The following is a 25060-nucleotide window of genomic DNA, read 5'->3' on the forward strand; positions in this document are numbered from 1 at the left end:
AAGGGGATGGACTAATAAAATTAAGTGATGTCATGTAAAAACTGGTTGGTAGAAGATGAGGTCAGGTAAAACCTGATTGGTTTGAACTGTGATAACAACTTGAGAACAATGTATAAAAGATGGAGTCAGACATGTATTCGTTGGGCATCTACAGATGAACTCTGTGTGTCTCACTTTGCTTGCTCGAGCAAATAAAGATTGAAACCTCTGGAAACCTGGCTCTCTGGTCTTCGTGAATTCTTTCAACTTGGCTGACCGACTTTTCGCCACGACAATATGTAGAGAAAGAATATAAAAACATAAGTTAATCAAGGTCATGTACTAACTAGTCCAAGGTCAGCAGTTTGCACAAGGCCCTAAAGTGGCTGAAATGTCAACTGTGTTACCTGTCAACCGTGTTACCATCAACGATTGACAATGTTGGCAATTCAGTGTTAATTTATTATAAAAATTAGAGCATAAGCTTGCTATATAATTTATTTTGCACATTAAGGGGATATATTATTAAACCACCTAGTTTATTTATTAAAAAAAAAGAATACTGACTTTTTGGACCTGAAATGTACCCCTAAATATAGAATCACTCTAATATTAACTTTATTTCATATGAATTGAAATTATATAACAGTTATTGATTCTTTGCGGAGGTGTAGTAGTAAAGTTGAAACGCTCTATATTAGTACAGGTTGTATTCCTGAAGTTTGATGAGTTGCAGGTAGGCTACCACTCCCACCATCCTTGTTACATGACATCCAATAAAACTCAAGAGTGGATGTCAGGCAAAGGTGACAATACTAAGCACTTGCCATCATAAATTTGCAGCAGCCACCAGACCCGATCCTTGTTTTTCACAATGTACCATAAGAGCCAACCTGTTTATAATCAATTAATTGTTGAAATGATTTTTTACAAAAATCAAATTACTCTACCTCATTCGTCATTGTTAAACTCTACTTTTCGAGAATCCAGGGCATTTTTATCATTCTTAAATTAAATGAACTTGCTAAAGAGCATCTATCAATCATTAACTTTACAAAGTTCTTTCTGCTATCATAAAAAGAAAATGCGTCACATCTTTCTATGACGCTATTTTACATCGTACTGTCACTTATGTCACAATACTCTGAGCAGATTCGAGATATTGTGACACTCATTTATGCTTGTCTGCATTATTAAAATCTGGAGAACTCTTAATTTTCCTTTTTAAGAAATCATGAGGTTTTGTTTTGGCTCTTTGGGGACTTCAGAATTCAGATGTCACTGTGGTTAACCTCATCCTGCTATCTCAACATTTTAATGAGAACATTCTGTGTGAACTTGTTTTAACATCTGAATCAGTTCTTTATAAAAAAATAAAAAAAACATTACTGAAAGCAGTGTCTGCTTGAGTAAGGTCATTTAAGTGACAGGTTAATTTACTTTCCAGTGTTTACTGAAGATTTGTTGACAGATGAGTCGATAGGAAGGTGACTAGCAACAAGAGTAGACTATACATAAAGTATACATAAAATATGTTTTACTATAGTTAGAAAATTTAAGCAATGGAAAAACATTAAAACAATTATATTTTATGAAGGTTTGGTGGTTTTGTTTTAATAAATAGTATAAAAATACAAAACTATTACTGTATTGGTTGCAGATAGTGTAAGGTATAATGGGTTTGTGGACATGAAATGGAACCTGAAAATGAATTTACATTTAGAGGGAATTTTGCCACACACCATAGGTTAAACTGTAAAAATAGATCCCATGTTTATTGCCTAAAAATAGTACATCATTTAAAATACACTTAAATATCTTCAGCTTCTTCCTCAGTGCTTTGAACAGGTGATATGTTCATCCTCCAATCAGCTTTGTCCCATCAGCAGCATCTCTATTCACAATTTTCATCTCGATACTGAAATAAGACACAGACGTTTCAGAGGCCATGATTGATAATGTTTGTACTGAGATGAGCTGTTTTACTAGCCTCCGCACAAACATTCACAGCTCTAGAGTCCTAAAACTCAGTTTTGGTGCAAGTGTAGAGCATCATGGACGAGTATTTAGGCACCAAAGAGATTCTGTAATGAAGATCTGTTCATCGATAGGCAGGCAATCGAGCATGCATACAGCATCTCAGAGGAGACATCAAGATTCTTTTCTCAAGGCATCATTCGGTTACATCCAATGCCCATGCGTTGAGCTGAGTGTCTGATTCACACTTTAAATGGAATGCATGTCCACTCTTAAACGAGTCTTGAAAATACTTATTTCACCTGAAGTCTGCAAGTCCTCTTCATGAGCAATGAGCTTCAGAGTAAATTCTCAGTTTTACTAGTGATCCAGCATAAGACTCTCTCTTCAGGTGTCACCTCGATTGTTGTAGAATCAAGTCCTTTCTGAAGGTCAGTGCAAAGTTTGTGCAAGTCTCCATCACGCAACGTTCCGCCTTTGGCCCATGCCGTATCAACACCGGACCAGTGGTCCCCCTTATTGGCTACACTGGGGGTGGAGCAAGGGGTCTCCCAGGGTGCTGTGGTCTCCGTAGAGGCGGATGGGGAGCAGGTCTGCGCAGACAGAAAAAGATGTCAGATTGCAAGCAGAGGCATGGGTTTGTATCCAAGGAAGTTTATGTATTAAGTATCTTCCAAATGTACACTGTAAAAAAATCCAATAAAAAAACAGCAGCTGGGGTGCAAGAAATAAATTGTAAAATAAAATGCTTTCCCTGTAAAATTACGGCTTGCCAGTTTGCTGTATTTTTCTGTAATTTTACGCTTTTTGACCGTATTTTTAAAAACATGAAAAATCTGTTAAAAAACAGTAAAATCCCATCAAACTACAGTTTTTACTCATGGAAAACTGTAAAAAAACAAAACAGAAAGAAAAACTCTATTGACATGAACATCAGTTTTCCCACCTGGCGGGAGCAGCAGCGGATGCATGGTTTTGTGAGTAAGAGGGTGATGAAGATGCAGATGCTGGATGTCCCAGAGCGAGTGGAGGAGAGTGAGATGAGGGATCCATAGGCAATGGTTTCTTGGGAACTGGAGGTTTGGGAGGAACAGGGTTCTGAAACAAGAGAAAGTTAGTAAAATCTTTTTGATGTTTCTTAAAACTTAATAAAAAATGTATTCATATAGAGATTTCTAAAAGATTTATAGAAACTTGTTACAAACAACCACAAAAGCGGGCTACACTTTCCTGTGGTGATACCTGTCGGTTTGAGAGGACAGGGTCAGGGGGGAGGGGCTTGCTTGGTGCAGCCGGTCGCGTTCTTGTGGGCTGGAGGTGCAGTGATAGAAAAAGTAGGGCGGTGGATCAGGCTAACTTGCAACCAACCCATTTTACTCCCCGATTTCCAAATGACGACAACCATGACTTTCACAAAATGAATCCAAGACCAGATTAAATCAGAGCATGCACTACACAGAAACTGATTTTTCTGATTCATCCAAGGTGATCAAATAATTCTGTTTTCACAATGACTGGGAGAGTTAGAGGGACCTCTGGACAAAAATTAGGAGACAACTTCAAAATTATTTTAGGTTTTACTATACGTGTGCGTTTAGGTAAAGTGGTCATTCTTGATTCATGTTGTTTGTTTCTTGGAACTACTAACATTTTTAACAACATATCTCCCATACTTCATATAAAGATATTGGGTTTCATTTGTATTTATTTGCAGAAATGAAAAGCGGTCAAATTTATTTAAAGATGCAATGTGTTTAGACCTTACATATCAATGTAAAATTGAAAATTAATCTTAAACAACAAATATATAAATGTTTTTAGATGTATTTAAGATAAATTAGGAAAAAATATTATTTGATGGAACAACCCTGATTTTAAATCACAGGTTTTACATTGTTGTTGCGTGACAATAGCTTTTTTTGAATTCAACAAACAAAGGAATTAAATGACCATATTACATATAGAAATGTAGAATAAAGACCAATTTAAAGTGATCCCTTAATATTTTTCCAGAGCTGTACGACATTACTTTAAGTTTTGGGTGTATATTTGGTAATACATATTTGTACATATCGGGCCTCATTTATCAATCTAACGTAGAAACGAGCGCAGATCTGTGCGCAGAAATCATTTTACGACAGGGTTTACGTGTGATTCATCAAACATTCGTATGCCGCCAATCTCATGTACGAATGATCGTACCTTGATAAATGCGGCTAAAATCGATCGTAATTTACCAATCACGCCCCTATAAATTCAGGGTGTAAATGCCTTGCCCCTAGATTTTGCGACATAGAGAAACGTAATCCGGCCAAAAAGAGGAACTTTTCCGATTTAGAGAAATTAAAGTTTAACCTTGAAATGCAGAATCAAAGGAAGTAAAAAACTGTTTGAGAGATCACTGCTGCGGTCAAGAGCATTGGTGTGGTGAACGGAACTCCAGCTGAGGTTTGTATTTATTATTGGATATTTGTGTTTTGTAAATATGACCGCAAACATTTTATTTTGTTATTATCGTTTCACTATTATTTTTAAAACTAAAAGTATTGTTGTTGCTTTAAATTACTTTGGTTGTATAATGCATTTAAATTTAAACAAAACTAATCTGACTTCAGTCTTGAAAAACTTTGTTTAAAGGTCCAGTGTGTAATTTTTGGGATGATCTATTGATAGAAATGCAATATAATATACATAGCTATGCCTTCAGAGGTGTATAAAGAGTGAAGCGTTATGTTTTTATTACCTTAGAATGAGCTATTTTTATCTACATACACCGCGGGTCCCCTTGCACGGAATTCACCATGTTCTGTCAGTCGTCGTAGTGTTTCGAAAGGGAGCGGAAGGGGTGGAGTGAGCGGTTGGTAGCAATTCGCAACCTTGACGCTAGATTTCACTGACTGGACCTTCAAGTTACATTAATGTGTTAATGTAAAAACGAATGTAGATATAAATGAATGATCATTTTTGTGGAGCAATTATAAAATAATGTTTATATGTATATGTTTTTATACAGTTTTCTTCATTTAGATGAAGAAAAAATGATCTGTGGCGGAGGAGGCAGATGCATGTTTCTAAGCAGGATAAAGGTTTAAAATCTAATGCTGCTAATCTTGCATTTCAGGCTGCTTCAATCAAGCACACGCAGTTTTATGTTTGCTTCATTTATTTTTTTCCTCTTTCAGATCTGTCAGAGGCAGAACCAGTGGTCTAAAGCCCCCACAAACCGGCCTGGAGCCTGCCACACAAAGCCAGGCAAATTCGAGCTGTGACCCAGTGCGCGTCTTCCACCCCATCGAACATCGCACAAATAAAAAAACATCAAAGCATGCATGTTTTCTGTTTTCATTAGAATGCATATTTGTCAAACAAAGAAGCTATCATCTTGCAAATAGGTAACCTTACCCATTACTTGTAATTATATTGATTATTGTAGGTTTTTAAATGTTTTACTTTTAATTGTGCAAAATGAAAATAAGAAATCGCATCGGAATCTGTTTTTACATTTTTTATACTAAACGAAAAAACCCAATCTTTCTATTTGTCATTATTCCTTTTCAGTTATCAAAAGGGTAAAGCATACACAGACCTTCACCCTATCTCAAAACGTGTGTACACGAACCGAGACCTGTGGTGAAATTTGATCGTAGCAACCGCTCACATCCATATTGATAAATGCCAAGTTTTGCATGAAAACGACCGTACGCCCAGTTTTCGGTCGCATGCTCGTTTCATAAATGAGGCCCACTGTGTGTACAGATCGATAAGTAAGAAAAGTATTTCTAAAAGTAACAGACAACAATTACATTTAACTGTACACACAAACCAAATAATTGGTCCAATGGTACAATATTTAAGGTTGTGTTTTTTTAATCAGTAAAAAATATCCAGATCCCATATAACCCTTTTGTTCTCCCTCAGTCTCAACTCACGGACCACAAGATATCCACAGCACAGTACTACAGAGGAGCCATCAACCCAATCACATGCACAAAGACCAGACACACAAAACTCCATATCACAATATCTCAATTGACAGGGACACAAACACAACTCTACATGCAAAACCACACAGAGACACAGACGTGGATTGATGTTGAAAGCTATAAACTTTTCAAACAATATACTAAACATTAAGTAAATGACTGTGCTAAGAAGCCACAAATCAAAAGTGGCAACTTGCAGCAAGTGCACCCTCTACCTTGCACTGCATCTTGCTCTCTGAGGGGGCGGGGTCAGGAGGGAGGGGCTTGGTGGGAGGGGCAGGCCAGTGCCCTGCCAACTGAAGAACCAGAAAGAGCAACAAGAACAGAATGTGTTTGTGTTCAAAACGGCTCAACTGACCGGAATAAATGTCATACGCAGTTACAAACACTTCAACCATCAATACCTCTGAATACCTAATAAACCTTGTTTAGCAGCAATGAGATTTACCTGAGCTGGTTTAGAGACAGGATCAGGCGGAAGAGGTTTAGTTGGAGCAGCAGGCCTGTGCTGAATCTGACAACAACAGACAGGTGTATGGCAGAGGATGGCACACTTTCACACAAGCACATGCAGGTTACAATAAGAAAATGTAGTTTAACAAGTTGTTAGGAGTTCGCAGGTATGGCAGTAAACCAGGAAAAATGAAAGAATTCCTGCTTCTGTGGCGATAAAAGCAGACAGACAGATCTGAATATCTCTGAATATGATGCTGGTTCTTATGTTTAGTAGGAACACAAGTTTATGAGAGTGTGGCCAGAGAAGCAACTCATGTGTTACAAAGAGCAAAAGCATTTTAATATTTAGTTATTAGTTCTTTCAGGGGTCTGATTATAGTCAGAAAGACCCTCCACGGCACCTTAAACCACAACAAGGGGTAAAAACACAGAAGTGCGGCCTCTACAGACCAATAAACGCTGTGTCTCGCCACACTATGTCCTCCCAATAATGATCTACTGTAATTATGAACTGAAAATGTGCCTCTGGCATAATTACTAAAGATTAATAATAAACAATAGTCATTAAAGATCCACATCCGCATTTATATACATTGTACAGCCATGGCAAGCTTTTTCCCATCAGTTCTTCTTCGAACATGTTGAACTTCACTGAGAATTTATATCCGTAAATCATCTTTCAGTAATCAAATAATACATCCAGATCCGGTCAGTCTCTCGGCAGAGCTCGGATTGTTCAATCAATCTTAGGTGGGGGTGGTCTCATCCCTGATGATGTGTTTACTGTACCTTGTTAATAGCCTGGGTGAGAGGAATGTCATTCTGGCGGGGCCACTGGTATCTGAGCGGCTGTACTTGATCTCCATTTCGAGCATTTGCTAGCTCCATAGCAGGAGTTCTGTGGGAAAAATACACAACAACAAATGTTCAGTCATGAACAAAATAAGGCTGCGTTCATCATGAAGATTTATACTGTATAACTAACATAAAATATACAAATGCATTCCTACTGTATATAATGCACACACTAGAGATGTTTCCGATACCCTTTTTCCCTTCCCGACACCGAGTACTGATCCGATACCTGGGTGTGTATCTGTATACAGCTGTATATACTACAAGCCCTGTATGAATTGATAGAATTATTTTATGGTGTGCTTCAGACCTATCCCTTAATAAAACATGAACAAATACATAAAGTAAACTAGAGTATTTTTATTATCTGACAGACATTTGACAGTAATATCATTTATTTTTCTTAAGTCGCAGTTTTACTGGCTGGTTGGTCTACTCTGAAATACGGCCAAACAGTGGACATACTGCTAGCAAGTTTTCATTTCTTCTTCTCTAAACAGTGGTTGCTTGTGACGACACAGCACAATTTCTTGTGTTTGCATTCTGAGCAGCAAAGAAGATTTGATTTCCCATTTGCAGCGTTAAGCAAAGCTAGCGGGCATAACTAGGTCCTGTTTAAGAAAATGGTATCGGATCGGTACATGGATTCAAGTACTCACCGATACCAGAATTTTATGTGGTATCGGTGGCATTTCCGTATCGGTATCGGAACAACCCTGGCACACATATTTAGTAACAACACATTTATTACTAATAACATCAAAATCCATGTTATACAGATGAATCAGAACACACACTTCTCACATGAAATTTACATTTAAAGGTCAAATGTGTGATTTTTTGGGGGGATCTATTGACAGCAATGCAATATAATATGCATAACTATGTCTTCAGAGGTGTATAAAGACCTTATATAATGAAACGTAATGTTTTTATTAGGGATGCACGATAAATTATCGGCCATATCGGTATCGGCCGATAAATGGTCATTTTTAATGTTATTGGTATCGGCCAATAATAAAATTTAGGCCGATATATTATAGCCGATAAATCATAAATAATTTCTTCTGGTTAAACTTCTTCAGCTGCACGCTGCTCACAGTTAAAATACAGTACAGTACAGTATCTTTCTGTCGTGAACATTCACTGACTTCTATTACCAAAAAATTTTGATGTAGGTACAGTATGTAGATAAAGTATTTATAAATGTGTAAATTATAGGAACAAATGCATATTGTTTGAATCAAACTGTTGTCTGAATGCTTTCTGTTTTGAGACCTGTAAGACATGTGGCTATAAAGAAAAAAATTCTGGGTTGCGCTGGAAGAATATCTATAATTTGTTTATTAAATAAAAAATATACCAGAAAAGTTTGAAGGTTAAAGAATCGTTAACTAGTGTAAAGTAGGCTTGGTACATGATTTTCAGGGGGAAAAAAAGAGAACTAATGGTTACCTTGTTTTCTGCAGTCAATGTTTTCAGATAAAAGCAGTTGTCCACTTTTTGCCTTTTGTTTCAGTCTTAGGGAAATTTATATTCATATTTAGATACTGTATATCGGCCATATATCGGTTATCGACTTCCAATGTTAAAGAATTATCGGTTATCGTTATCAGGCAAAATTTACATATCGATGCATCCCTAGTTTTTATTACCTTAGAATGAGCTATTTCTATCTACATACACAGCGGGTCCCCTTACATGGAATTCACCATGTAGTTTCTACAGTAGTCCTAAATGGACAAACTGATTTACAGAGTACGTTTCTGTAATACAGTTCAAAGCAAGGAAGGAAGGAGGCGGGAACTGGCGAATATTAAATCAAACTTTTAATAAAATAAACAAAACGAAAGTAAAGGGCCGACAGCTACCTCACGGTCAACTGCCGGCCACACAAACATAAATAAAACTTAACACAATGTCCAGGCCTGGTCCTCTCTCCTCGTACACTCCTGTCGCTCGTCCTTTTATGCTCCCGTAGCTCCTCCGTGAGAGATGCGAGACCGGTGCAACGCGCAGCTGACACTCATCATCACTCGCGTCACCGGCCTCGCACCGTTCCCGCACCGTTCCCTCACGGCTCTCGTCCTGCCTTCCTCGTTACATACCCCCATCGCCCCTCACAGGCCGGGAGGTCCCATGAGACTGTGCTCTACTTCCCCCCCCGGGGGCCAGTCTCGGTGGCCGCAGCACCTGGGGGTATGGACAGACGAGACAAGAGAAAAGGAAACGGAAGGAGCGACAGGGACGAGAGAGGGGAGAGAGGAAAAAGAAATCTGGTCCGGTTCCCAGACACACTGTCGCTCTGTCCTCAGCCAGCCGAGAGGCTCTTCCTCACGGTGCCATGCGGTGGTACTCGACGCTCGGTGGACGGCTCGATCCTCCTCCGCCCCCTGGCGTCCGGCGATGTCTCCTCTGGCTGAGGGCAGCCGGCAGCGAGTCCCCCGTTTCCTGCTCCTCCCCTTCACGGCGGACTGCAGCAGGCTCCGGCCCACGGCCAACGGCGATGACTCCTCCGCTCCATCCCGCACGGCAACCACCCCACCTCGGCCCAGGAGCACGGCAGCGAGGTCTTCGTCCCATCCAAATACTCACTCCAGCACCACTGCCTCGGGCAGCCACTCACGGACTTCTCTCGTCCGCGCTGCCCGAACTCCTCAGCACCGCGATACCCCTCAGCAGCGAGTGCTCTCCGACAGCATGTCTCTCCTTCCTCCCGGGTTTTTGGCACCAATGTAATACTGTTCAAAGTAAGGAAGTAAGGAGGTGGGAACCGGCGAACGATAGCCAACTTTTAATAATAAAATAAACAAACAACAAAACGAAAGTAAAGGGCCGACAGCTACCTCACAGTCAACTGCCGGCCACACAAACTTAACACAATGTCCAGGCCTGGTCCTCTCTCGTCATACACTCCTGTCGCTCATCCTTTTATGCTTCCGTCGCTCCTCCGTGAGAGATGCGAGACCGGTGCAACGTGCAGCTGACACTCATTATCACTCGCGTCACCGGCCTCGCACCGTTCCCTCACGGCTCTCGTCCCGCCTTCTTTGTTACAGTTTCGTAAATACATTATCTCCTTCGGCAAAGAAGCAAAAACGTGACAACGTCTTAGTCCTGTGTCAGCCACCATAGTGTTTCGAAAGGGAGGGGTGGAGTGAGCCGTTGGTTGCAATTTGCAACCTCACCGGTAGATGCTGCTAAATTTCATACACTGGACCTTTAAAGACAAGAAAACCAGGACCGAAGAGTTCATCTAAATCTACTCTGCACTAAACAGCTGAAATCCATACACCGGTACTGTTTGCGATAGGAAACCAGAGAACTGTGAGAGATAGAGAGCTAAAAGGAGGGCGTCTAAACATTTAAGACTACACAAACAATTCTTTCTCATCCAGACAGAACTCTAAGGTGTCTTATGCCGTGGCCTCACCACAAGATAATCGGGCTGATTTCTCCCTTTCCGACAATCCTAGGGAAAGTTCCAATGATTTTAGACAGCTCTAAAGATTATCAGAAAACCAGCTGACAGAAGCATAACAACCGTAGTCATGACTTCAACCAAACCCTTTTCTTTATTCTGTCAATTTTCTGTCAAAAGCATTACAAAGACTATCATTGCCATTATGAATAATAAAAAAGTCTGAGATGCTTTAAGGTAGAACAGAAAAAATAGGTCCAGTGGAGCTAGTAGACTCTTTCAGGTGATAATGTCAGGCTATTTTTTACACAACAGTATTAATATTCTTTTTTAATTACTGTGAAGAGATAAATACAACAATATTTGAGTTGCAATAAAATTATATCTAGTGCTATGCCACCTTAAATGCTTTAGACGATGCTGCTTGAGCAATTTCACAATGATAAATTATATTTGTAAAATCACATAAAAAGTTATATGTACGCATTTGTTTATATTGAACACATATATAATAAACAGCCTACAGTGAAATAATAAAAAACACTGGCGGGAATTTGCGGGATTTCCTGTGTTCACAGTCAGGACTCTTCATATCTTCATATTCTTGACATGCGAAAGCATAACGCAAAGAGGCGCTTCCCAACGTGATGGCGCAAACTGTAAAGTGATTTTGATTGGACGGTGAATTATATCAGTCAGGAACATTTTCCAATAGTTTCTTGTTATTTTATAATCAACCACCTATATGAATTGTCAATCAATGATGTAAGGAAAGCTCCCATTTCCTCCAGCCAATCAAGAGCCCCCTACTTCCGCAGGCCCCCACCTAGCCCTTATGTTAATCCGGCCCTGCGTGTGTGGTGTGCTGTCTTTGTCACATCGCGGCGCACACCACATTATAGGAGCAAAACGATTACATCTAGGACTTTTTCTCTTCATGTTTGTGGTCTCTCACGGTTTAAAACTCTTATAAGATTTTTAAAAATCTTTTGGTGTGGCCCCAGTTTAAGGGAATTTTAGTAAACTCTTGAAATTGTTTAATTTCAAGACCCTTCTGGAGAAATCACGGGAACGGACGCTACCGCTACCATACAGACTATTTAACACTACAAACAAAAGTTCAACATTCACGGATACCTCCTGAGGTCTTCCTCTTTCACATAGTATTCAACATATGCCACAGAGACCCCACTGAATTATGAGGGATAAAAACAGCAGAGTTGTAGCAGTCAGACATGCGTTTAACATGGTGTGTAACTGCTTTTGTTCTTTATTTGCATATTGGATATAGGTTTGCATATACTAGGTTTATTCTATTGTGAGAATGGTCCGATAAACTAACAAATGATCATTCAATGATAATTTGCTTGAATAAATTCAGTCATCAAGTAATTCAGTCTGTCCTACCGGCTCTGGCGAGCCTTGTTGAAGGGGGTGTGGCCGAGATACACAAGGCTTCGACGACAGCGGGGGAAGCGGAGTGCGACAAACAGCAGTGCGACTGGCAACACAAACAGGAAGATGACTAGCAGAGCCACGCGTGCAGGATCAGAATCTGTATACAACGAACAGAAAACACAGACACATCATTATAAACAAATGATGTTGCATGACTCTAATGTGAAGTGTGAGGGCGTGAGTATTGGACCTCTGGGCGCTCGAGCGGGGCCGCTGTCTACGCTGCCTCCGGTTCCAGAGTATCTGCAGTCAGGAGGAGCCCAGCCCAGATCACAGTGACAGCTCTTATTACTGTTACACACCTACACACAAACATACAAAGATGAGAAAGAAAGTGAGAGATGACATTGCAGTAAATCCTGTAAAACTGACGCTTCTTCACCCCCCATCCTCCTGCTCACCCCGTGGCCATTGCACTTCCTGCGGCATTCCTCAACACCAAATATGGAAATGTCCTGGCATCGCTGGTCCACACATGCCTGAGAATTCAATGTTTTAATCAATCATATTTCACAATAAGAATAACATGTTACATTTCTACATGGACACTCACCTTGTTGTGCCCACAAGCTGACCCCTGAGACACCATGGCCGGGTCAGACACATCATCACCCAGATTCAAATAGGTCCCCCGACAGGTAAAGTCACTCATGTTTAGTTTAACCTTCGTGGTCAGAATCTCAGCGTTGGAGCCCAGCAGGGGGCGATCACTCCCACCCTGACACTGGATCCTACCACAGTGGACATCCCTGAACACAACAGGAGAATATCACATCTTGTAGTCCAGTATGCAGATAATAAAGCACAATTTCTCAAAATCATGTCGGAATCATGAGGTTACATTCGAGTACCCTTTCGCACAGGCGATGTAAGAACCGTTGGCCATCTGACCGCAGTTTCCATACTTATTGCCCTGTTTATTTACAGAGGAGAAGCAGATAGGAGGTGCGTGGGTGGAGTCTAAGAGGGGCGGGGAAAAAGGACAAACGTAATGTAGACTTTTCCGACGACACAAAGCTAGCGATCAGCTCATTCGATTTATCCCGGCGGAGTGTGTCACTTACTGGGTCCCCAGAGCATCTGGCACTGCTCGTCCAGACTGGCACACACACCGCCGTAGCAGTAGGAGGAGCCGTCTTTGCACGTCTCTCCGTTTTGGAGAAACACATTGGGCGGGCAGTAGGGGGAGGCGCCTGTGCAGTATTCCGGCAAATCACACTCTCCCAATGGCTCCCGACACACCCACCCTGCCACACGCAGCTGAATAGAGAAAGATGCATTGAATATGATGACAGATCATCAACAACAGCACTTTTAAGTGTGTCTAATATTAGAAACACTTACACACCTTACAATTTTCACAGCAGATGCCATCAGATGAACACTGAGCGCCTGGAACCAGTTTACACGTACTAGCATTGCAGCAGGGATCATTACATTCCTGTACACACACACACACACACAGGAAACAGATTGCAAAAAAACTACTTGTCTTTAAAATCATACATGTACACAAATCACACGAGGGGGAGTAAATAATAAAAACATGTAATGAGTGAATTTTCTACTTTATACAGTTGCTGTTTCTTACATCCAGCAGGCCGCAATCACACTCCTCTCCTTTCTCCACGTACAGATTCCCGCAACGTGGACCTCCCAGAAGACTCCCTGGCTGGGGGATGTTAAACAGACACATCCCGCCGCCATGCAGCAGACTGAGAGAAAGATCTTGCTCGCTGCAGCTGCTGAAGAGCTGACCGGGCATGAACCTGCACATGGTAGCATTTCTTGTGTAAAGCATCGGCCACCACCAGCAAGCCTGACATAAGACCATCACGTGATCATTGATAGACTTACCCGGTGGATGGTTCCATGATGCATCCCCCGAGCCGTGGCTCGTTCTGGCAAAGGCAGCGTCTGTCGGCCGTATCGTGACTCATTCCTAGGTTGTGACCCAGCTCGTGCGCTACCGTGGAGGCCACACCTAAAACACTCACCAGGTGATCCTACGGCCCAAGCAACATGAAACATACGTGAATACTAAAAAATACACTTCTTTATTTCACAAAAAATGTATAGTATTAGTATGCCTTACATCATCTAATGTAAGAAATTTAAGAGTCCTCTCACCACGTTCACACCTCCAGATCGATCTCTCGAGCACATGGAGGACTGAGACGCCATGCCGACCGTTGTCCCGTCAAACGACTCACCCCTGACATATAAACACACATTCAATTATTTACCTTATTCTTAAAACCTCATCACAATGTGCCCACATTTCCCACAATAAATCTATACATACATGATCAGTTGTGCGTTGTCATGGCGTAGTCGTGGCAGCAGCTCTCTGGTTCTCCAATCCAGGAAGCGGTTTAGAGTGTCAGTGGGACTTTTATCCACCTTGATCTTATCCTGGTCACTCCAGATCTCCAAACCCATCAGGGCCACACGAACATTCAGTGGCCGGTAGAACTGAGACAGATGTGGACACATTTAGACAGACAGGCCAAAACACACTGATGCTTCTAGATAAACGGGGTCTAAAAGTCTGAGACCACTTGTGTTTTACTTTTTTATTTAAAGCTGCAATTCATTACTATTTGGTTAAAATAAACCAAAATCTGTTTATTGAGCATATGCATAAAAAACTAGCTTTTAAAACCGTCACGTCACCTAACCGCAATTTACAACAGTAAGTTTAAAATAATTATTTATTATTTGAGCTTGAATTATTTATTATTTAAGTTACATTTTTGCTGGAAATGCCAGATTTAGATCATTTTCCACTTTACCCACGTAAAGATAAGTATGTAAAGTACCCTGTGTTCAAATAGAGATGGCAATATAAAAAACAACTGCTTTAGCTGCTTTAATAAAAATTGTAATTCGATAAGATGTATAATTAATATACCAAATGTAAGTGAAAAGTTGATAAACCTGATGGCCCATGTTACCCCAGTATTATTTGAAAATATACAGTATTAACAAGGTCAATCTGCTCATATTTGGTTAGTGACATGACAAAATCATACTTTCATATTCAGCTGTGTTTTAATTACATTTTGTGTTAAAATGACATTTTTACCTTCAGTTTTTAATGCGGTAGACTTTTAAACCAGACTGTATATGGAAAAGTTCAGAAAAAAACTGTGACACTTAATATAAATTTACATATGGCATAAAACTTACCCAGTCTACTTGGTTTGCCACATCCAGCATACGGTATATGATCGTTTTATTCTTCTTCTGATAGTTCACATACTGTAATAGAATGGAGCCATATTTAAAAGTGAAATTATAAATATCCATTAAGTTCAGAGTAGCAGTGATGCAGTAGTTGCACCAGTAGAGGGCAAAAGAGACCTCTCTTCTCTCACCTCTTTATGATCTGCAACCAGCACCAGTTCAATGTATTTGGTCTCGGAGAGAATGTCTCTCTTACTCTGTGACAACAGCAGATCAGATCATGAGATCAACAGCCTTAATCAGACAAATACAAATACCTATCAACACATTTACAGTAAACACCTTTATACTTGTGTATGTGCTCAGACATACTGTACAGTTACTGTGCACTTAATCTTGTTATCACACAAACATGCACAACATACACATCTCGCTCACCCTGTGTGTTTGTGGAATGATCTGAATGGGAGGAATAGAGGTGTGTGAAACTCCACAGCCTCCAGGCTCAGATGTTTGTGTGTTGGTCAGGTAGATGACATGCATCCACCCTTCTTCTATTTCTCCACTCCCCTCTTCATCTCTATCACCCTTTTCTTCCTCGGGATGCAGCTCAAAGCTCAGCGTGGCGTTAATGACGATCACTCCTCTACACAGAGATAAAAGTGTCATTCACAAATATTCATTCAAGTCAGTTTTATTGACTACTCAAAGGATGTGTACATACATGCACCCATTATTAAAGCATTTTACAGCCGGAATACAAGAACTCATCATTCTGTGCTTAAGCCAAACAGGATGAGAAACTCAAGTGCAAAATTAATTGCTGTCACGGGAAGTACATTACTGGGTGGTCACTGAGATTTATAACCACAAAGGAACTGCATCATTTGGAGTTTTGAAAAGCGTAAGCAAATGTTACCGTAACCCCGAGCAGGAGCTGAGAGCTACACGGGACTGAGGAAAACCTTGAACTGATCCATGATAGTAACAGTGAACCTGAAAGAGAGTGGTGGGAGGTACATGAATAATAATGAATTAAATGAAGCATTAAACTAGTATGTACTGTAATGAACATGTACTAGCATGTGGAGGGCCCACTTACCACTGGGTTTTGATCCATAGACACTCCGGTTCCATTTGGCAGGTAATAGAAGACATTCGGTGGCTTTGGCAAAAGATCCCTGCAGAGGTTATAATCAAAAGATGTGATGATTTTATTTGGCTGTATGAACTGCTCATTGGTTAAGACAAAGAAAAAGACTTACTGGTTTTTCTTCAGGTCAAGGATATACAAGGTGGTTTCCACCTGTAAACCACACTGCAGTCTATCAGGGTGACCATTCTGGAGAGAGAGAGAGAGAGAGAGAGAGAGAGAGAGAGAGAGAGAGAGAGAGAGAGAGAGAGAGAGAAGAGAGAGAGAGCAGAGAGAGAGAGAGAGAGGAGAGAGAGAGAGAGAGAGAGAGAGGAGAGAGAGAGAGAGAGAGGGGAGAGAGAGAGAGAGAGAGAGAGAGAGAGAGAGAGAGAGAGAGAGAGAGATCAAAATCTAACCAAATCTAGTAATCCTTCACCAACTACTAAAAGTAACCGGTTCAGAACTTCTTCAGAACTACATACATATAAAATACATAAACAAACAACAATAAAATTTAGTCACACGGATGTGAATCCAATTTCTATTGATCTAAAACCAGATCTGCTAAAGCCTATATAGGGAATAACAAATGTATTAGAAATACAGCAAATCTTTCATGAATTTGTGACAATTCTACAGTCCAAACATACAGTATAATTCTAGCATTGTACAGACAATTCATAAATACTTTAAAACTACTGAACAAAACATCTCCTCATTTTTCAATATCCATTAGCATATAAACAGGACAAAACAGCCTAAAAAAATGAAATAAAAAGAGAATTCAAAACCCTTAAAAATAAAGGTGCTATACAGGATGTCATAAGAATCTGTAAAGGTTTAACAGCTGAAAAACCTTTCTATTTCACAAGATGTTATTTGTAGTGTAAAAACGTAAAAAGAACCATTGACTGGATGGTTCTTTGGGGAACCAAAAATGAGGTTTTATTTTAAAGAGTATACTTCATTTTTGAGGGAGAACTGAGCTATAAACAGACTTCCATCCTTCACAACGTGTCTGTCCCTTTCTCTCATCTCACTTCCTGTTCTAAGCACTTTTTCCTGCCATTCTATCACATCTCCTATCACACACACATTTAGCAGCCTGATGAAAAAGTGAAACCCCATTCAGCTTCCTGTTATATCGCTGCTGCCGTTTCCTGCTTTTCTCCAACGTGCTAATGGAAACAGCTCACATTATTGACCTCTCTTTCTCTCAGCCAATCAGAACAGATCTATCTGAACCTTCTATAAACCAGCCATTCCTTGCTAGTCAGAATAGATCGGACTTCAGCCAAATTAAGTTAAAAGTTTCTCTGGCAGTTAGAGTTAGTCAGTCTGATCTCTTTTTCATTTTCCATGCATTTCTGAATTTATATATTCCAAATTCTAATGTAATTACATTACATTTAATCTGATTAAATGCTTATGCCACATTAGTTTTTCAATCTACATGAAATGTAATTCACAATTTTACTATTGTAATGTTAATATATTTCAAAGTAATAAGCCCCAAGAAGCAGTGGGTTACAGTGCATTTTATAACAGCTAAGGGCGTTGTGGCACAACGCGAATTGGAGTCCCCTTAGCTGTTATAAAATGCAGTTGTAACCCACTGCTTCGCAGGGCTTATTGCTTTTATAAAACAGTTATTCCAGATATTTAGGCTATGTAATGTGGTCAGCAGTTATAATTGGGGTATTTTATAGCACCTTAGAACTCGGCTCAACCAATCAGAATCAAGGACCAGAACTGACCGTTTTTTAAAACAGGACATACTACAATAACAAAAAAATATATGTAGAACGGGACCTGGTTGTTTTAAGAAAGAATCCATTTCTAAATCACTTTTAGTATAAGGGATCCTGCACAACTATTGGACAAAATGGACGTTTATAATTTGGATCTCACAAATGTTCCCATTTTCACATCGTCCAACCAGATTAAACACTACTTCTCACTCTCTCTGATCTCATCCTTTCTATGAGTGGCAAATACTTGGTATATGCTGAAAAGGTTCATCAGAAGGTTATGGGACTGACATCCCATAAGCATAAAACATCTGCATTCATTTTCAAAGCTGCAATAACACACACCCGAACATACGTTCACTCGCAGGATTCAACATCTACATTGTTCATAAAAACCAAACCCACATCCAACTGTCAGTCTGTTCCTGCATTGTTTAACTTTTCTACAAAATCATAAACATCTATTTGTAGACTTTACGTTCATTATCAGATGGTTTTGGAAAAAGCCTTCATGAAGTTCTGGGAACGATCTGCAGTTTACTGTGACTGGGTGGATCATTTGTTTCTGAACAACCAGAGCCAAATTACACTGTGTGTGTGTATACGCTTGTGCTTCAATGATTGCGGATTTCATTCTGGTTTTGCAGAAATTATAGCTTCGTTCAAACAACTGGTTTGCAGATCTGATCTCTTAAACTGACTGTCAGTGTCTGTACTCATTTTGCAAATGATGAAATCTGATCTATTTGTTCGTTCTGTGTAGTCAATATCCAGTAAATCTACACCAGTTGCCATAGTGATGACTTGAGTGTTAGCATGACGGCAAGAGACATAAGAGATTAGTCATTGTGAAATCGAAAACTAGACATTTTGCATCTGCTCATGTCAGATGTGGCAATTCTCCAGGGTGTTTACCTCAAGTGCCAACGTGTGTGCCAAAAGCATCACTAAACTGCTCATTCACACAGTTAGAATTCAATGCATGAAAGTCAATGAGTGAATTCAGACAGCTGCAGAAACAATCCCACAATTCTGTATGATGTCTAGATGAGCACTGCATGACAAACAAACAACTTCACAGCTTCAATTTGACCTCATGACCACAAATCTGATTTTGATCAGATATGAAATCAAATATGGATATGGTTTGGACTGGTTTAGAACAAATCTTTTAGGATGAGGGGAAAAGCTGTTCAGATAACAAACTAAACCAACCCAGTCTCATGAATTGTGTATAAATAACACGCTGTTGCATTATCGTGAAATACGTACGCCAAAGTTCGATTTTGCGTGCATATGATACGCCAAGGCTTGCGTGCACCTCGCTGGAGAGCAGCCATTTTGAAACGTACATGAAGAGGAAACACTGAAATAATTAAAATAATACTGTTAGGTTTAGGGTTTGGGTTAGGGTAGAGGTTATAGTATGCACGCATGCTAACATTAGGTTTAGAGTTTGGGTTAGAGGACATGTTAATAAGACAAATTGCCGGTTAATATGCACGAGCGCTAAATTGGCGTATCATATGCACGCAAAAATAGGCGTATTTATGCACGCAAAATCGAACTTTGGCTCGTAGTGGAATCGTAATTCACGATAATGCAACCCGCATGTTATTTATACGCAATTCATGAGACTGGGCTCAACTAAACAGATCTGAATTAAACAGTCTGTGGCAAAAAGTGGATTTTGTTGTGTGTCTGAACAAAATTTAGGAGACAATGAGAAAGACTATAATAACTTGGAAGAACACTTGTAACCAAACAGTTCTTGGTCACAATTGACTACCATCGTAGGAAAATTGCTTTATAAATTTCTTTGTTCTGTTGAACACAAAAGAAGACATTTTGAAGAATGTAGGAAAGCAAACATTTCTGGGGCACTTTTGACATTGTCATTTGTCCTATGGTTGTCAATGGTAGCAAATAACTGTTTGGTTACAAGCAATCTTCCAAATATCTTTCTCTGTGCTCATCAAAATTTCTACAGATTTGGAACAACTCGAGGGTGAGTAAATGATGACAAATAATGTTTTGGGGGGTGAACTGTCCCTTTAAGCTTCTGACTTCAACAAAATGACTGCCATCTCCATCCGTGTGCCTATTTTTCCATATCTAACTCAATTTTCTCATCTATTATCTCTCTGACCTTTAAATGTTCCACAATCTTTATTTCCATCTCCTCTAACCCTCTATGTCTCTCCGTAACATCTGAAGTTCTCTTTTCTAGCTTCACACCGTCCCTGAACACTCACCATCACTACTGCTCCTCTATTTCAAGCTCTCGCTTCTCTGTTTTTGTAGCCCTATCTGTTCCCCTCTGCTCCACCCTCTCTCTGTTTCCCCCCTCTTCAAATGCCACAATTTCTTATTTTCTCTGAGGTAATGTCCCTAAGCGCAGGCTGTTCGCAGTGTGATGACCTCAGCAGCAGATGAATGCTGGGTGGGGTACATTCACTGCGGCGAGCTGAGGTTGAAGAAAAAAAGAGACTGTAAGGAAGGGAAGGGGAGGATGGAGATTGTTCCAGATCTCAAGGTCTGCCTATTCCTTAACTGCTCAGATGTTTTTCAGAACTTTATTAGAGATTTTCTTTCAATGGAAAATTGTTGAAAAGTATTTTCAATGTTTTGCTGTCTGAGAGATCAATGCCAAGATATACAACAGAAAAGCAAAGTAATGAACTGAAATCAACATTTGTAATCTGAGAGCTTTGAAAATTGACAGATTTTTTAATGAAAATAATCTTAAATTTAGTCCAACCCTTTTACACATAGAGGTCACTATACAGTGTAAAAAAATCAAATTCTGTGTTTCATGCTCTCAGAGAAATAAAAACAGGAAGAAAGGAAGACCCATGATTCATGCATGCAAGGGTTAAGCATCGGCAATGATCAATTTAAATTTGTTACTTGATTATAAAAACAACACGTTATTTCCATCTTACTGTTACACACACCCATACCTTCCTCTTGCCAACACCCACAAATTCCTTCTTATATGTGGAAAATGGATAAAACAACCTGACTATGGACATGGACAATGGACATGTTGTGAACAAATGACTAATGCACTCACATTAATCTCCATCAAGTATGTCTGAGAGAACGCTTTTTAATGTAGATTTGAGTTCCTCTGGATGGGTGGAGGGTAGAATTTTGTGGCTTAGATTGAGGACACTGATTATTATCAGCTGACTGTATCCATGGGCACATGTTGATGAGGATTGGGTAAAGTCCAGTAAACCACCCACACACGCCCAAACACATGCACACACCCAAGCCGTCACCCGCCTTTCCTCTCCGTAGCAAAACAAACTAAAAACAGACCATCGTTGCTTTGGTTTCTGTGATTCACAGAGGGGCTTTTTCACTGGATAATGACAAAAGTGAATCACCTATGCCATACATCAGATAGAGTGATGAAGTGACTGAAAAGTAATTGAAAATTATATTTGGTTCGGGGACCATATCAGTCATGTCCTGGAGGGAGGAGGTAGGTGCATTGCAAGGTTATTTTAGTTTACTAAAATTAAAACTTTGAAAACGTTCCTGTTCATTGAAATCAAATCAAATATTGACCTAAAAATTATTGGAAAAACTTTTGCATCAAAAATGAACTGAAGTAAGTTTAAAGCAGTAAAATTATAATAATAAACAAAAACTAAAATAAAAATTAATTAATCTTATATAGCAACATTAAAAATAAACCAATAAATTATAAAATGACAAAAGCATACAGTATACCAAAATTGCTAAAACAGGGTATCTGCAGGTTTCTGAGAGTTAGATTTAAGACTTTTTAAGACCTTTTTAATACCGTGCAGAATGAAATTTAAGACCAATTTCATAGCAACAAATTTGCGCTTCCCCATGGCTAAAGCTCCAACTTTTCTCCATGTGGTAATGTCCAGTCCACTCACCTGAAGAACCCCCCGCGAACGTGTTATTTGTTAGTTGGTTCCGCCTATTTTGTTCTGCGTGACAAATAGACATACATGACTTTTAAACGAAAATAAAATCTTCTTTACAGTGTCGGTTCGACTGCATTTCTAAGACCTTGGAAACGCGGATTTAAGACATTTTAATGCTAATTAAGGCCATTATGGAATTTAAGACTTTTTAAGACATTTTAAGGATCCGCGGACACCCTGTAAAACTTTAACTAAAATGAACACAAAAACTAAAAATCTAAAAATAAAAGCTAATTTAAAATATGAATAAAACGAAATAAAACAAAAATCAAAACTATAATAACTCTGCATTGATATTCGTCTGGAAACTTCCTGACATAAAGCATGATCTGAGACGAGAGGAACTGAAGGCAACATTAAGGGGACGGACACTTCCTGTGCAGCTGAGAGCTACTCTGAAGTCACATCCTGCCAAATTCCCCCATTCTCCAGTTCATACATACAAACACACCCTCATTATTCCATGTTCCAGTAATGAGGAATGTTATTCACAGTGGCATAAATGCACACTCATGATTTAACAACTTGTGGGTGATAAAAAGGCAAAGCCGTGCAAACTACTGCAAATTCCAAAAGTTGCGAAGTCAGGGGTTAAAACACAAAACTCATGAGACATCAATTTTCATTTTGTAGGAGGGAGACACCTGACAAATGAGATATCTGATGCAGCCAAGCTCAACTCTTGACTGACCATCTTTTCTAGCAAAGACTCACCAGTAAAACATCACTCAGGCTTCTTCGAACTCCATCCACTAATGCAAACGGCCTTGTCTTCATCAGCGACTTCACGTCTCCTCTGTGACTCGTGACTGTAGAGTAGAGAACATTTCAGCTCTTAATCCTGTTGTTTTGAGAAATTTATGCATGACTAAAACAAAATGACCGAAACATATTCCAAATGTGTTTTTCTGGTCCTAATATTCTTATTACAGAAAAATAATGAATAAAAAGGAGAACTTTGTGTGTGTGAGTGTTAACTTTAATTAATAGATTAAAGAAGCCCTAACAGAGTTGTTTGAGTTGCATATGTATTTATGTCAATAACAAAAGAAATAAAGTTTTAAAAAACAAACAATGAACTCTCTTGTGTTGGTGTGATTTCTGTACAGTGCTGTTCTCTCCAAAATATAAATCCCTGATGTGTCATAAACAAATTTCCTGACCACAAGCACAGTAAATGTGACTGTAAGTGAGTAATAATCATTATGCCATCTCTGTTGTGAGGACAGCTGTTGTTTAGTCTAAAACTGACAGCTGTGTTGGAGCATTTGTGCGCTGCGCTGGCTTGCAACAGAAGCTTGAAATACTGCCAGTCTCAGCCAATAAAAAGCTAGACGCACTAAAACCAAGACTGGCTACGTCCAGAGGAAGCCACACCAGCATAGTTCCAGCATTCTTAACAGTCTGTTCACAGTTACTTGGATTAGGAAAACTTCCATAGGAATAAAAAAGCAGCATGGTTAGGATGTGTATGTTTTGTTTAGAATCAGCTTCTTCTCCAGCAACCCAGATTACGGTGACATTACAGTATGTTAGAATAAGGGGAAATAAAAAAACTATTTCTACATTGTATTTTAAAAGGACGGTTAGAAATATTAAGCCTTTGGTGGGTATAATAGCAGCCTTAAACTAGAGATATGCTATCCACTGGGTATGACATTTTTTGCATCATGTGATTCTGTCACAGAGAGTGAATGCATATTTAGGAACACCATGGCCTGTTTAATTCTGTATGAATAGGCATATGTTATTTCTTTATGAATATCATGTCTTTATGAACATAGATAGCGAAGTTAGAGAATTCTGCATAAATTCAAACATAATGATCTAGAGAAAACTTTACCCGCAGTGCAAATATTAGGACACAGCTGTCTTACAAAAGACTGATTGATGTCTTATAGACAGTGTCTGGTTTACTAGAAGAGTCTCATAAAATGTTCTGAATAGTCTGTCTTTGTCAAAGACATAAATGTAGCCTGCTAAAGTTGTATTAATACTTTTAAAAGATAATACCCACGATTCTTTATAGTGTCGAGTGTTTTACAGACTACAAGGACGTACGAAAAATGGTTATTTGAAGGGCTTTTAACTCAAATTTTTTTGATAAACCAAATGGTTATTCTTTAGCTTTTCTCTAAAGACCGATTTAAACACCTTTATTTTTAAGAGTATACAATTTTGCACTCCTCAATTGATTCCTGAAATGATCCCATACCACTGTGAGAAGAGTGAGTGATGGTCTCATCCTGCAGTGAGAAGCTGCTGTTGCTGAGGGTCAGTGTTTGGGAACCTCTGACCATCACGAGCGGTGTGTTCTCGCACAAAATAACCGTGATGAGGGTTCTCCAGAAACAGCTCGACAACAGACGATGCAGCTTCATGGTCCAGTGACGCACTACTTTGGATCTTCTTGGTGTAATCACGTTAAGACTGCTCGCAGCGGTCCGCGAGCACAGGCGCTGATCCTGATCTGTCACACGTGAACGCGCACTTTGCCATTCACCTGCTGAATGCCGAGCTGCGGTCCGTTCTGACAGCGGGTTCTCGGCCCAGTGTGGGTTCCGTCAGGCGAACCAACATCTTGCTGCAAACCTCTGCTCTGTTCCAGCGCAGATAATGGCCTCTATATTTCGCCCGTTCTACGGAGTCGGTTGAAACGCTCCGTTCATGTAGTAGGCTACTAAGCTTGTACAACACGCTTTCTGTGAGCTGAATCATATAGTGCGCAATCCGTCCGCTCGCCTGTGTTAAAAGGAGGCAGTCACCAACCAGATAGGATTTCCTCCTTTGCTTTAACTCATTGCTGCCCGGACGGGTTCAAATCCGTGCCACGGTGATTATGCATCGGGTTTTTCGACAGATGTTATTGTTTAAGAAATGGTATCCTA

General features: G+C 39.7%; 2 protein-coding genes across 5 annotated transcripts in view; both read right to left on the minus strand.

Moving 5' to 3' along the window:
* Positions 1-1433: 1433 nt before the first annotated feature.
* Positions 1434-24950, minus strand: adam15 (ADAM metallopeptidase domain 15). 4 transcript variants are annotated; one of them, XM_057340307.1, is made up of 25 exons: positions 24388-24736; positions 22887-22981; positions 16584-16660; positions 16421-16499; positions 16238-16314; positions 15757-15964; positions 15510-15575; positions 15322-15393; positions 14435-14604; positions 14260-14344; positions 13987-14135; positions 13721-13898; positions 13478-13570; positions 13194-13389; positions 12981-13089; positions 12683-12878; positions 12531-12608; positions 12320-12431; positions 12079-12226; positions 7185-7293; positions 6388-6453; positions 6155-6235; positions 3199-3267; positions 2903-3054; positions 1434-2549 (listed from the first exon to the last, which is right to left on the minus strand). In XM_057340307.1, exons 1-25 carry the CDS (start codon positions 24551-24553, stop codon positions 2480-2482), a joined length of 2901 nt encoding a protein of 966 aa, XP_057196290.1. In that variant the 5' UTR covers positions 24554-24736; the 3' UTR covers positions 1434-2479. The 4 variants fall into 4 exon arrangements, with proteins under 4 accessions (XP_057196290.1, XP_057196287.1, XP_057196288.1 ...); XM_057340304.1 differs by lacking the exon at positions 3199-3267 and having other exon boundaries at positions 1436-2549; positions 24388-24950; XM_057340305.1 differs by lacking the exons at positions 3199-3267; positions 6155-6235 and having other exon boundaries at positions 1436-2549; positions 24388-24950.
* dcst1 (DC-STAMP domain containing 1) overlaps positions 24672-25060 on the minus strand; it is an 8586-nt gene continuing 8197 nt past the window's right edge. Inside the window, exon 16 of the mRNA XM_057340753.1 lies at positions 24672-24914. Within this exon, the coding sequence (XP_057196736.1) occupies positions 24672-24914 (243 nt within the window). The remainder of the gene's footprint in view (positions 24915-25060) is intronic.

The sequence above is a fragment of the Triplophysa rosa genome, linkage group LG8 (assembly GCF_024868665.1).
Source record: "Triplophysa rosa linkage group LG8, Trosa_1v2, whole genome shotgun sequence".
Taxonomy (NCBI): domain Eukaryota; kingdom Metazoa; phylum Chordata; class Actinopteri; order Cypriniformes; family Nemacheilidae; genus Triplophysa; species Triplophysa rosa.

Excerpts from the sequence above, each read along its gene's own strand:
- adam15 (XM_057340307.1), bottom strand. The coding sequence starts at position 24,553 with ATGAAGCTGCATCGTCTGTTGTCGAGCTGTTTCTGGAGAACCCTCATC. Across the intron at positions 13,571-13,720 it reads GTGATTGCGGCCTGCTGGAT|GAATGTAATGATCCCTGCTG; the intron begins GTAAGAAACAGC and ends GTGTGTGTACAG. Across the intron at positions 6,236-6,387 it reads CTGTCTCTAAACCAGCTCAG|TTGGCAGGGCACTGGCCTGC; the intron begins GTAAATCTCATT and ends CTGGTTCTTCAG.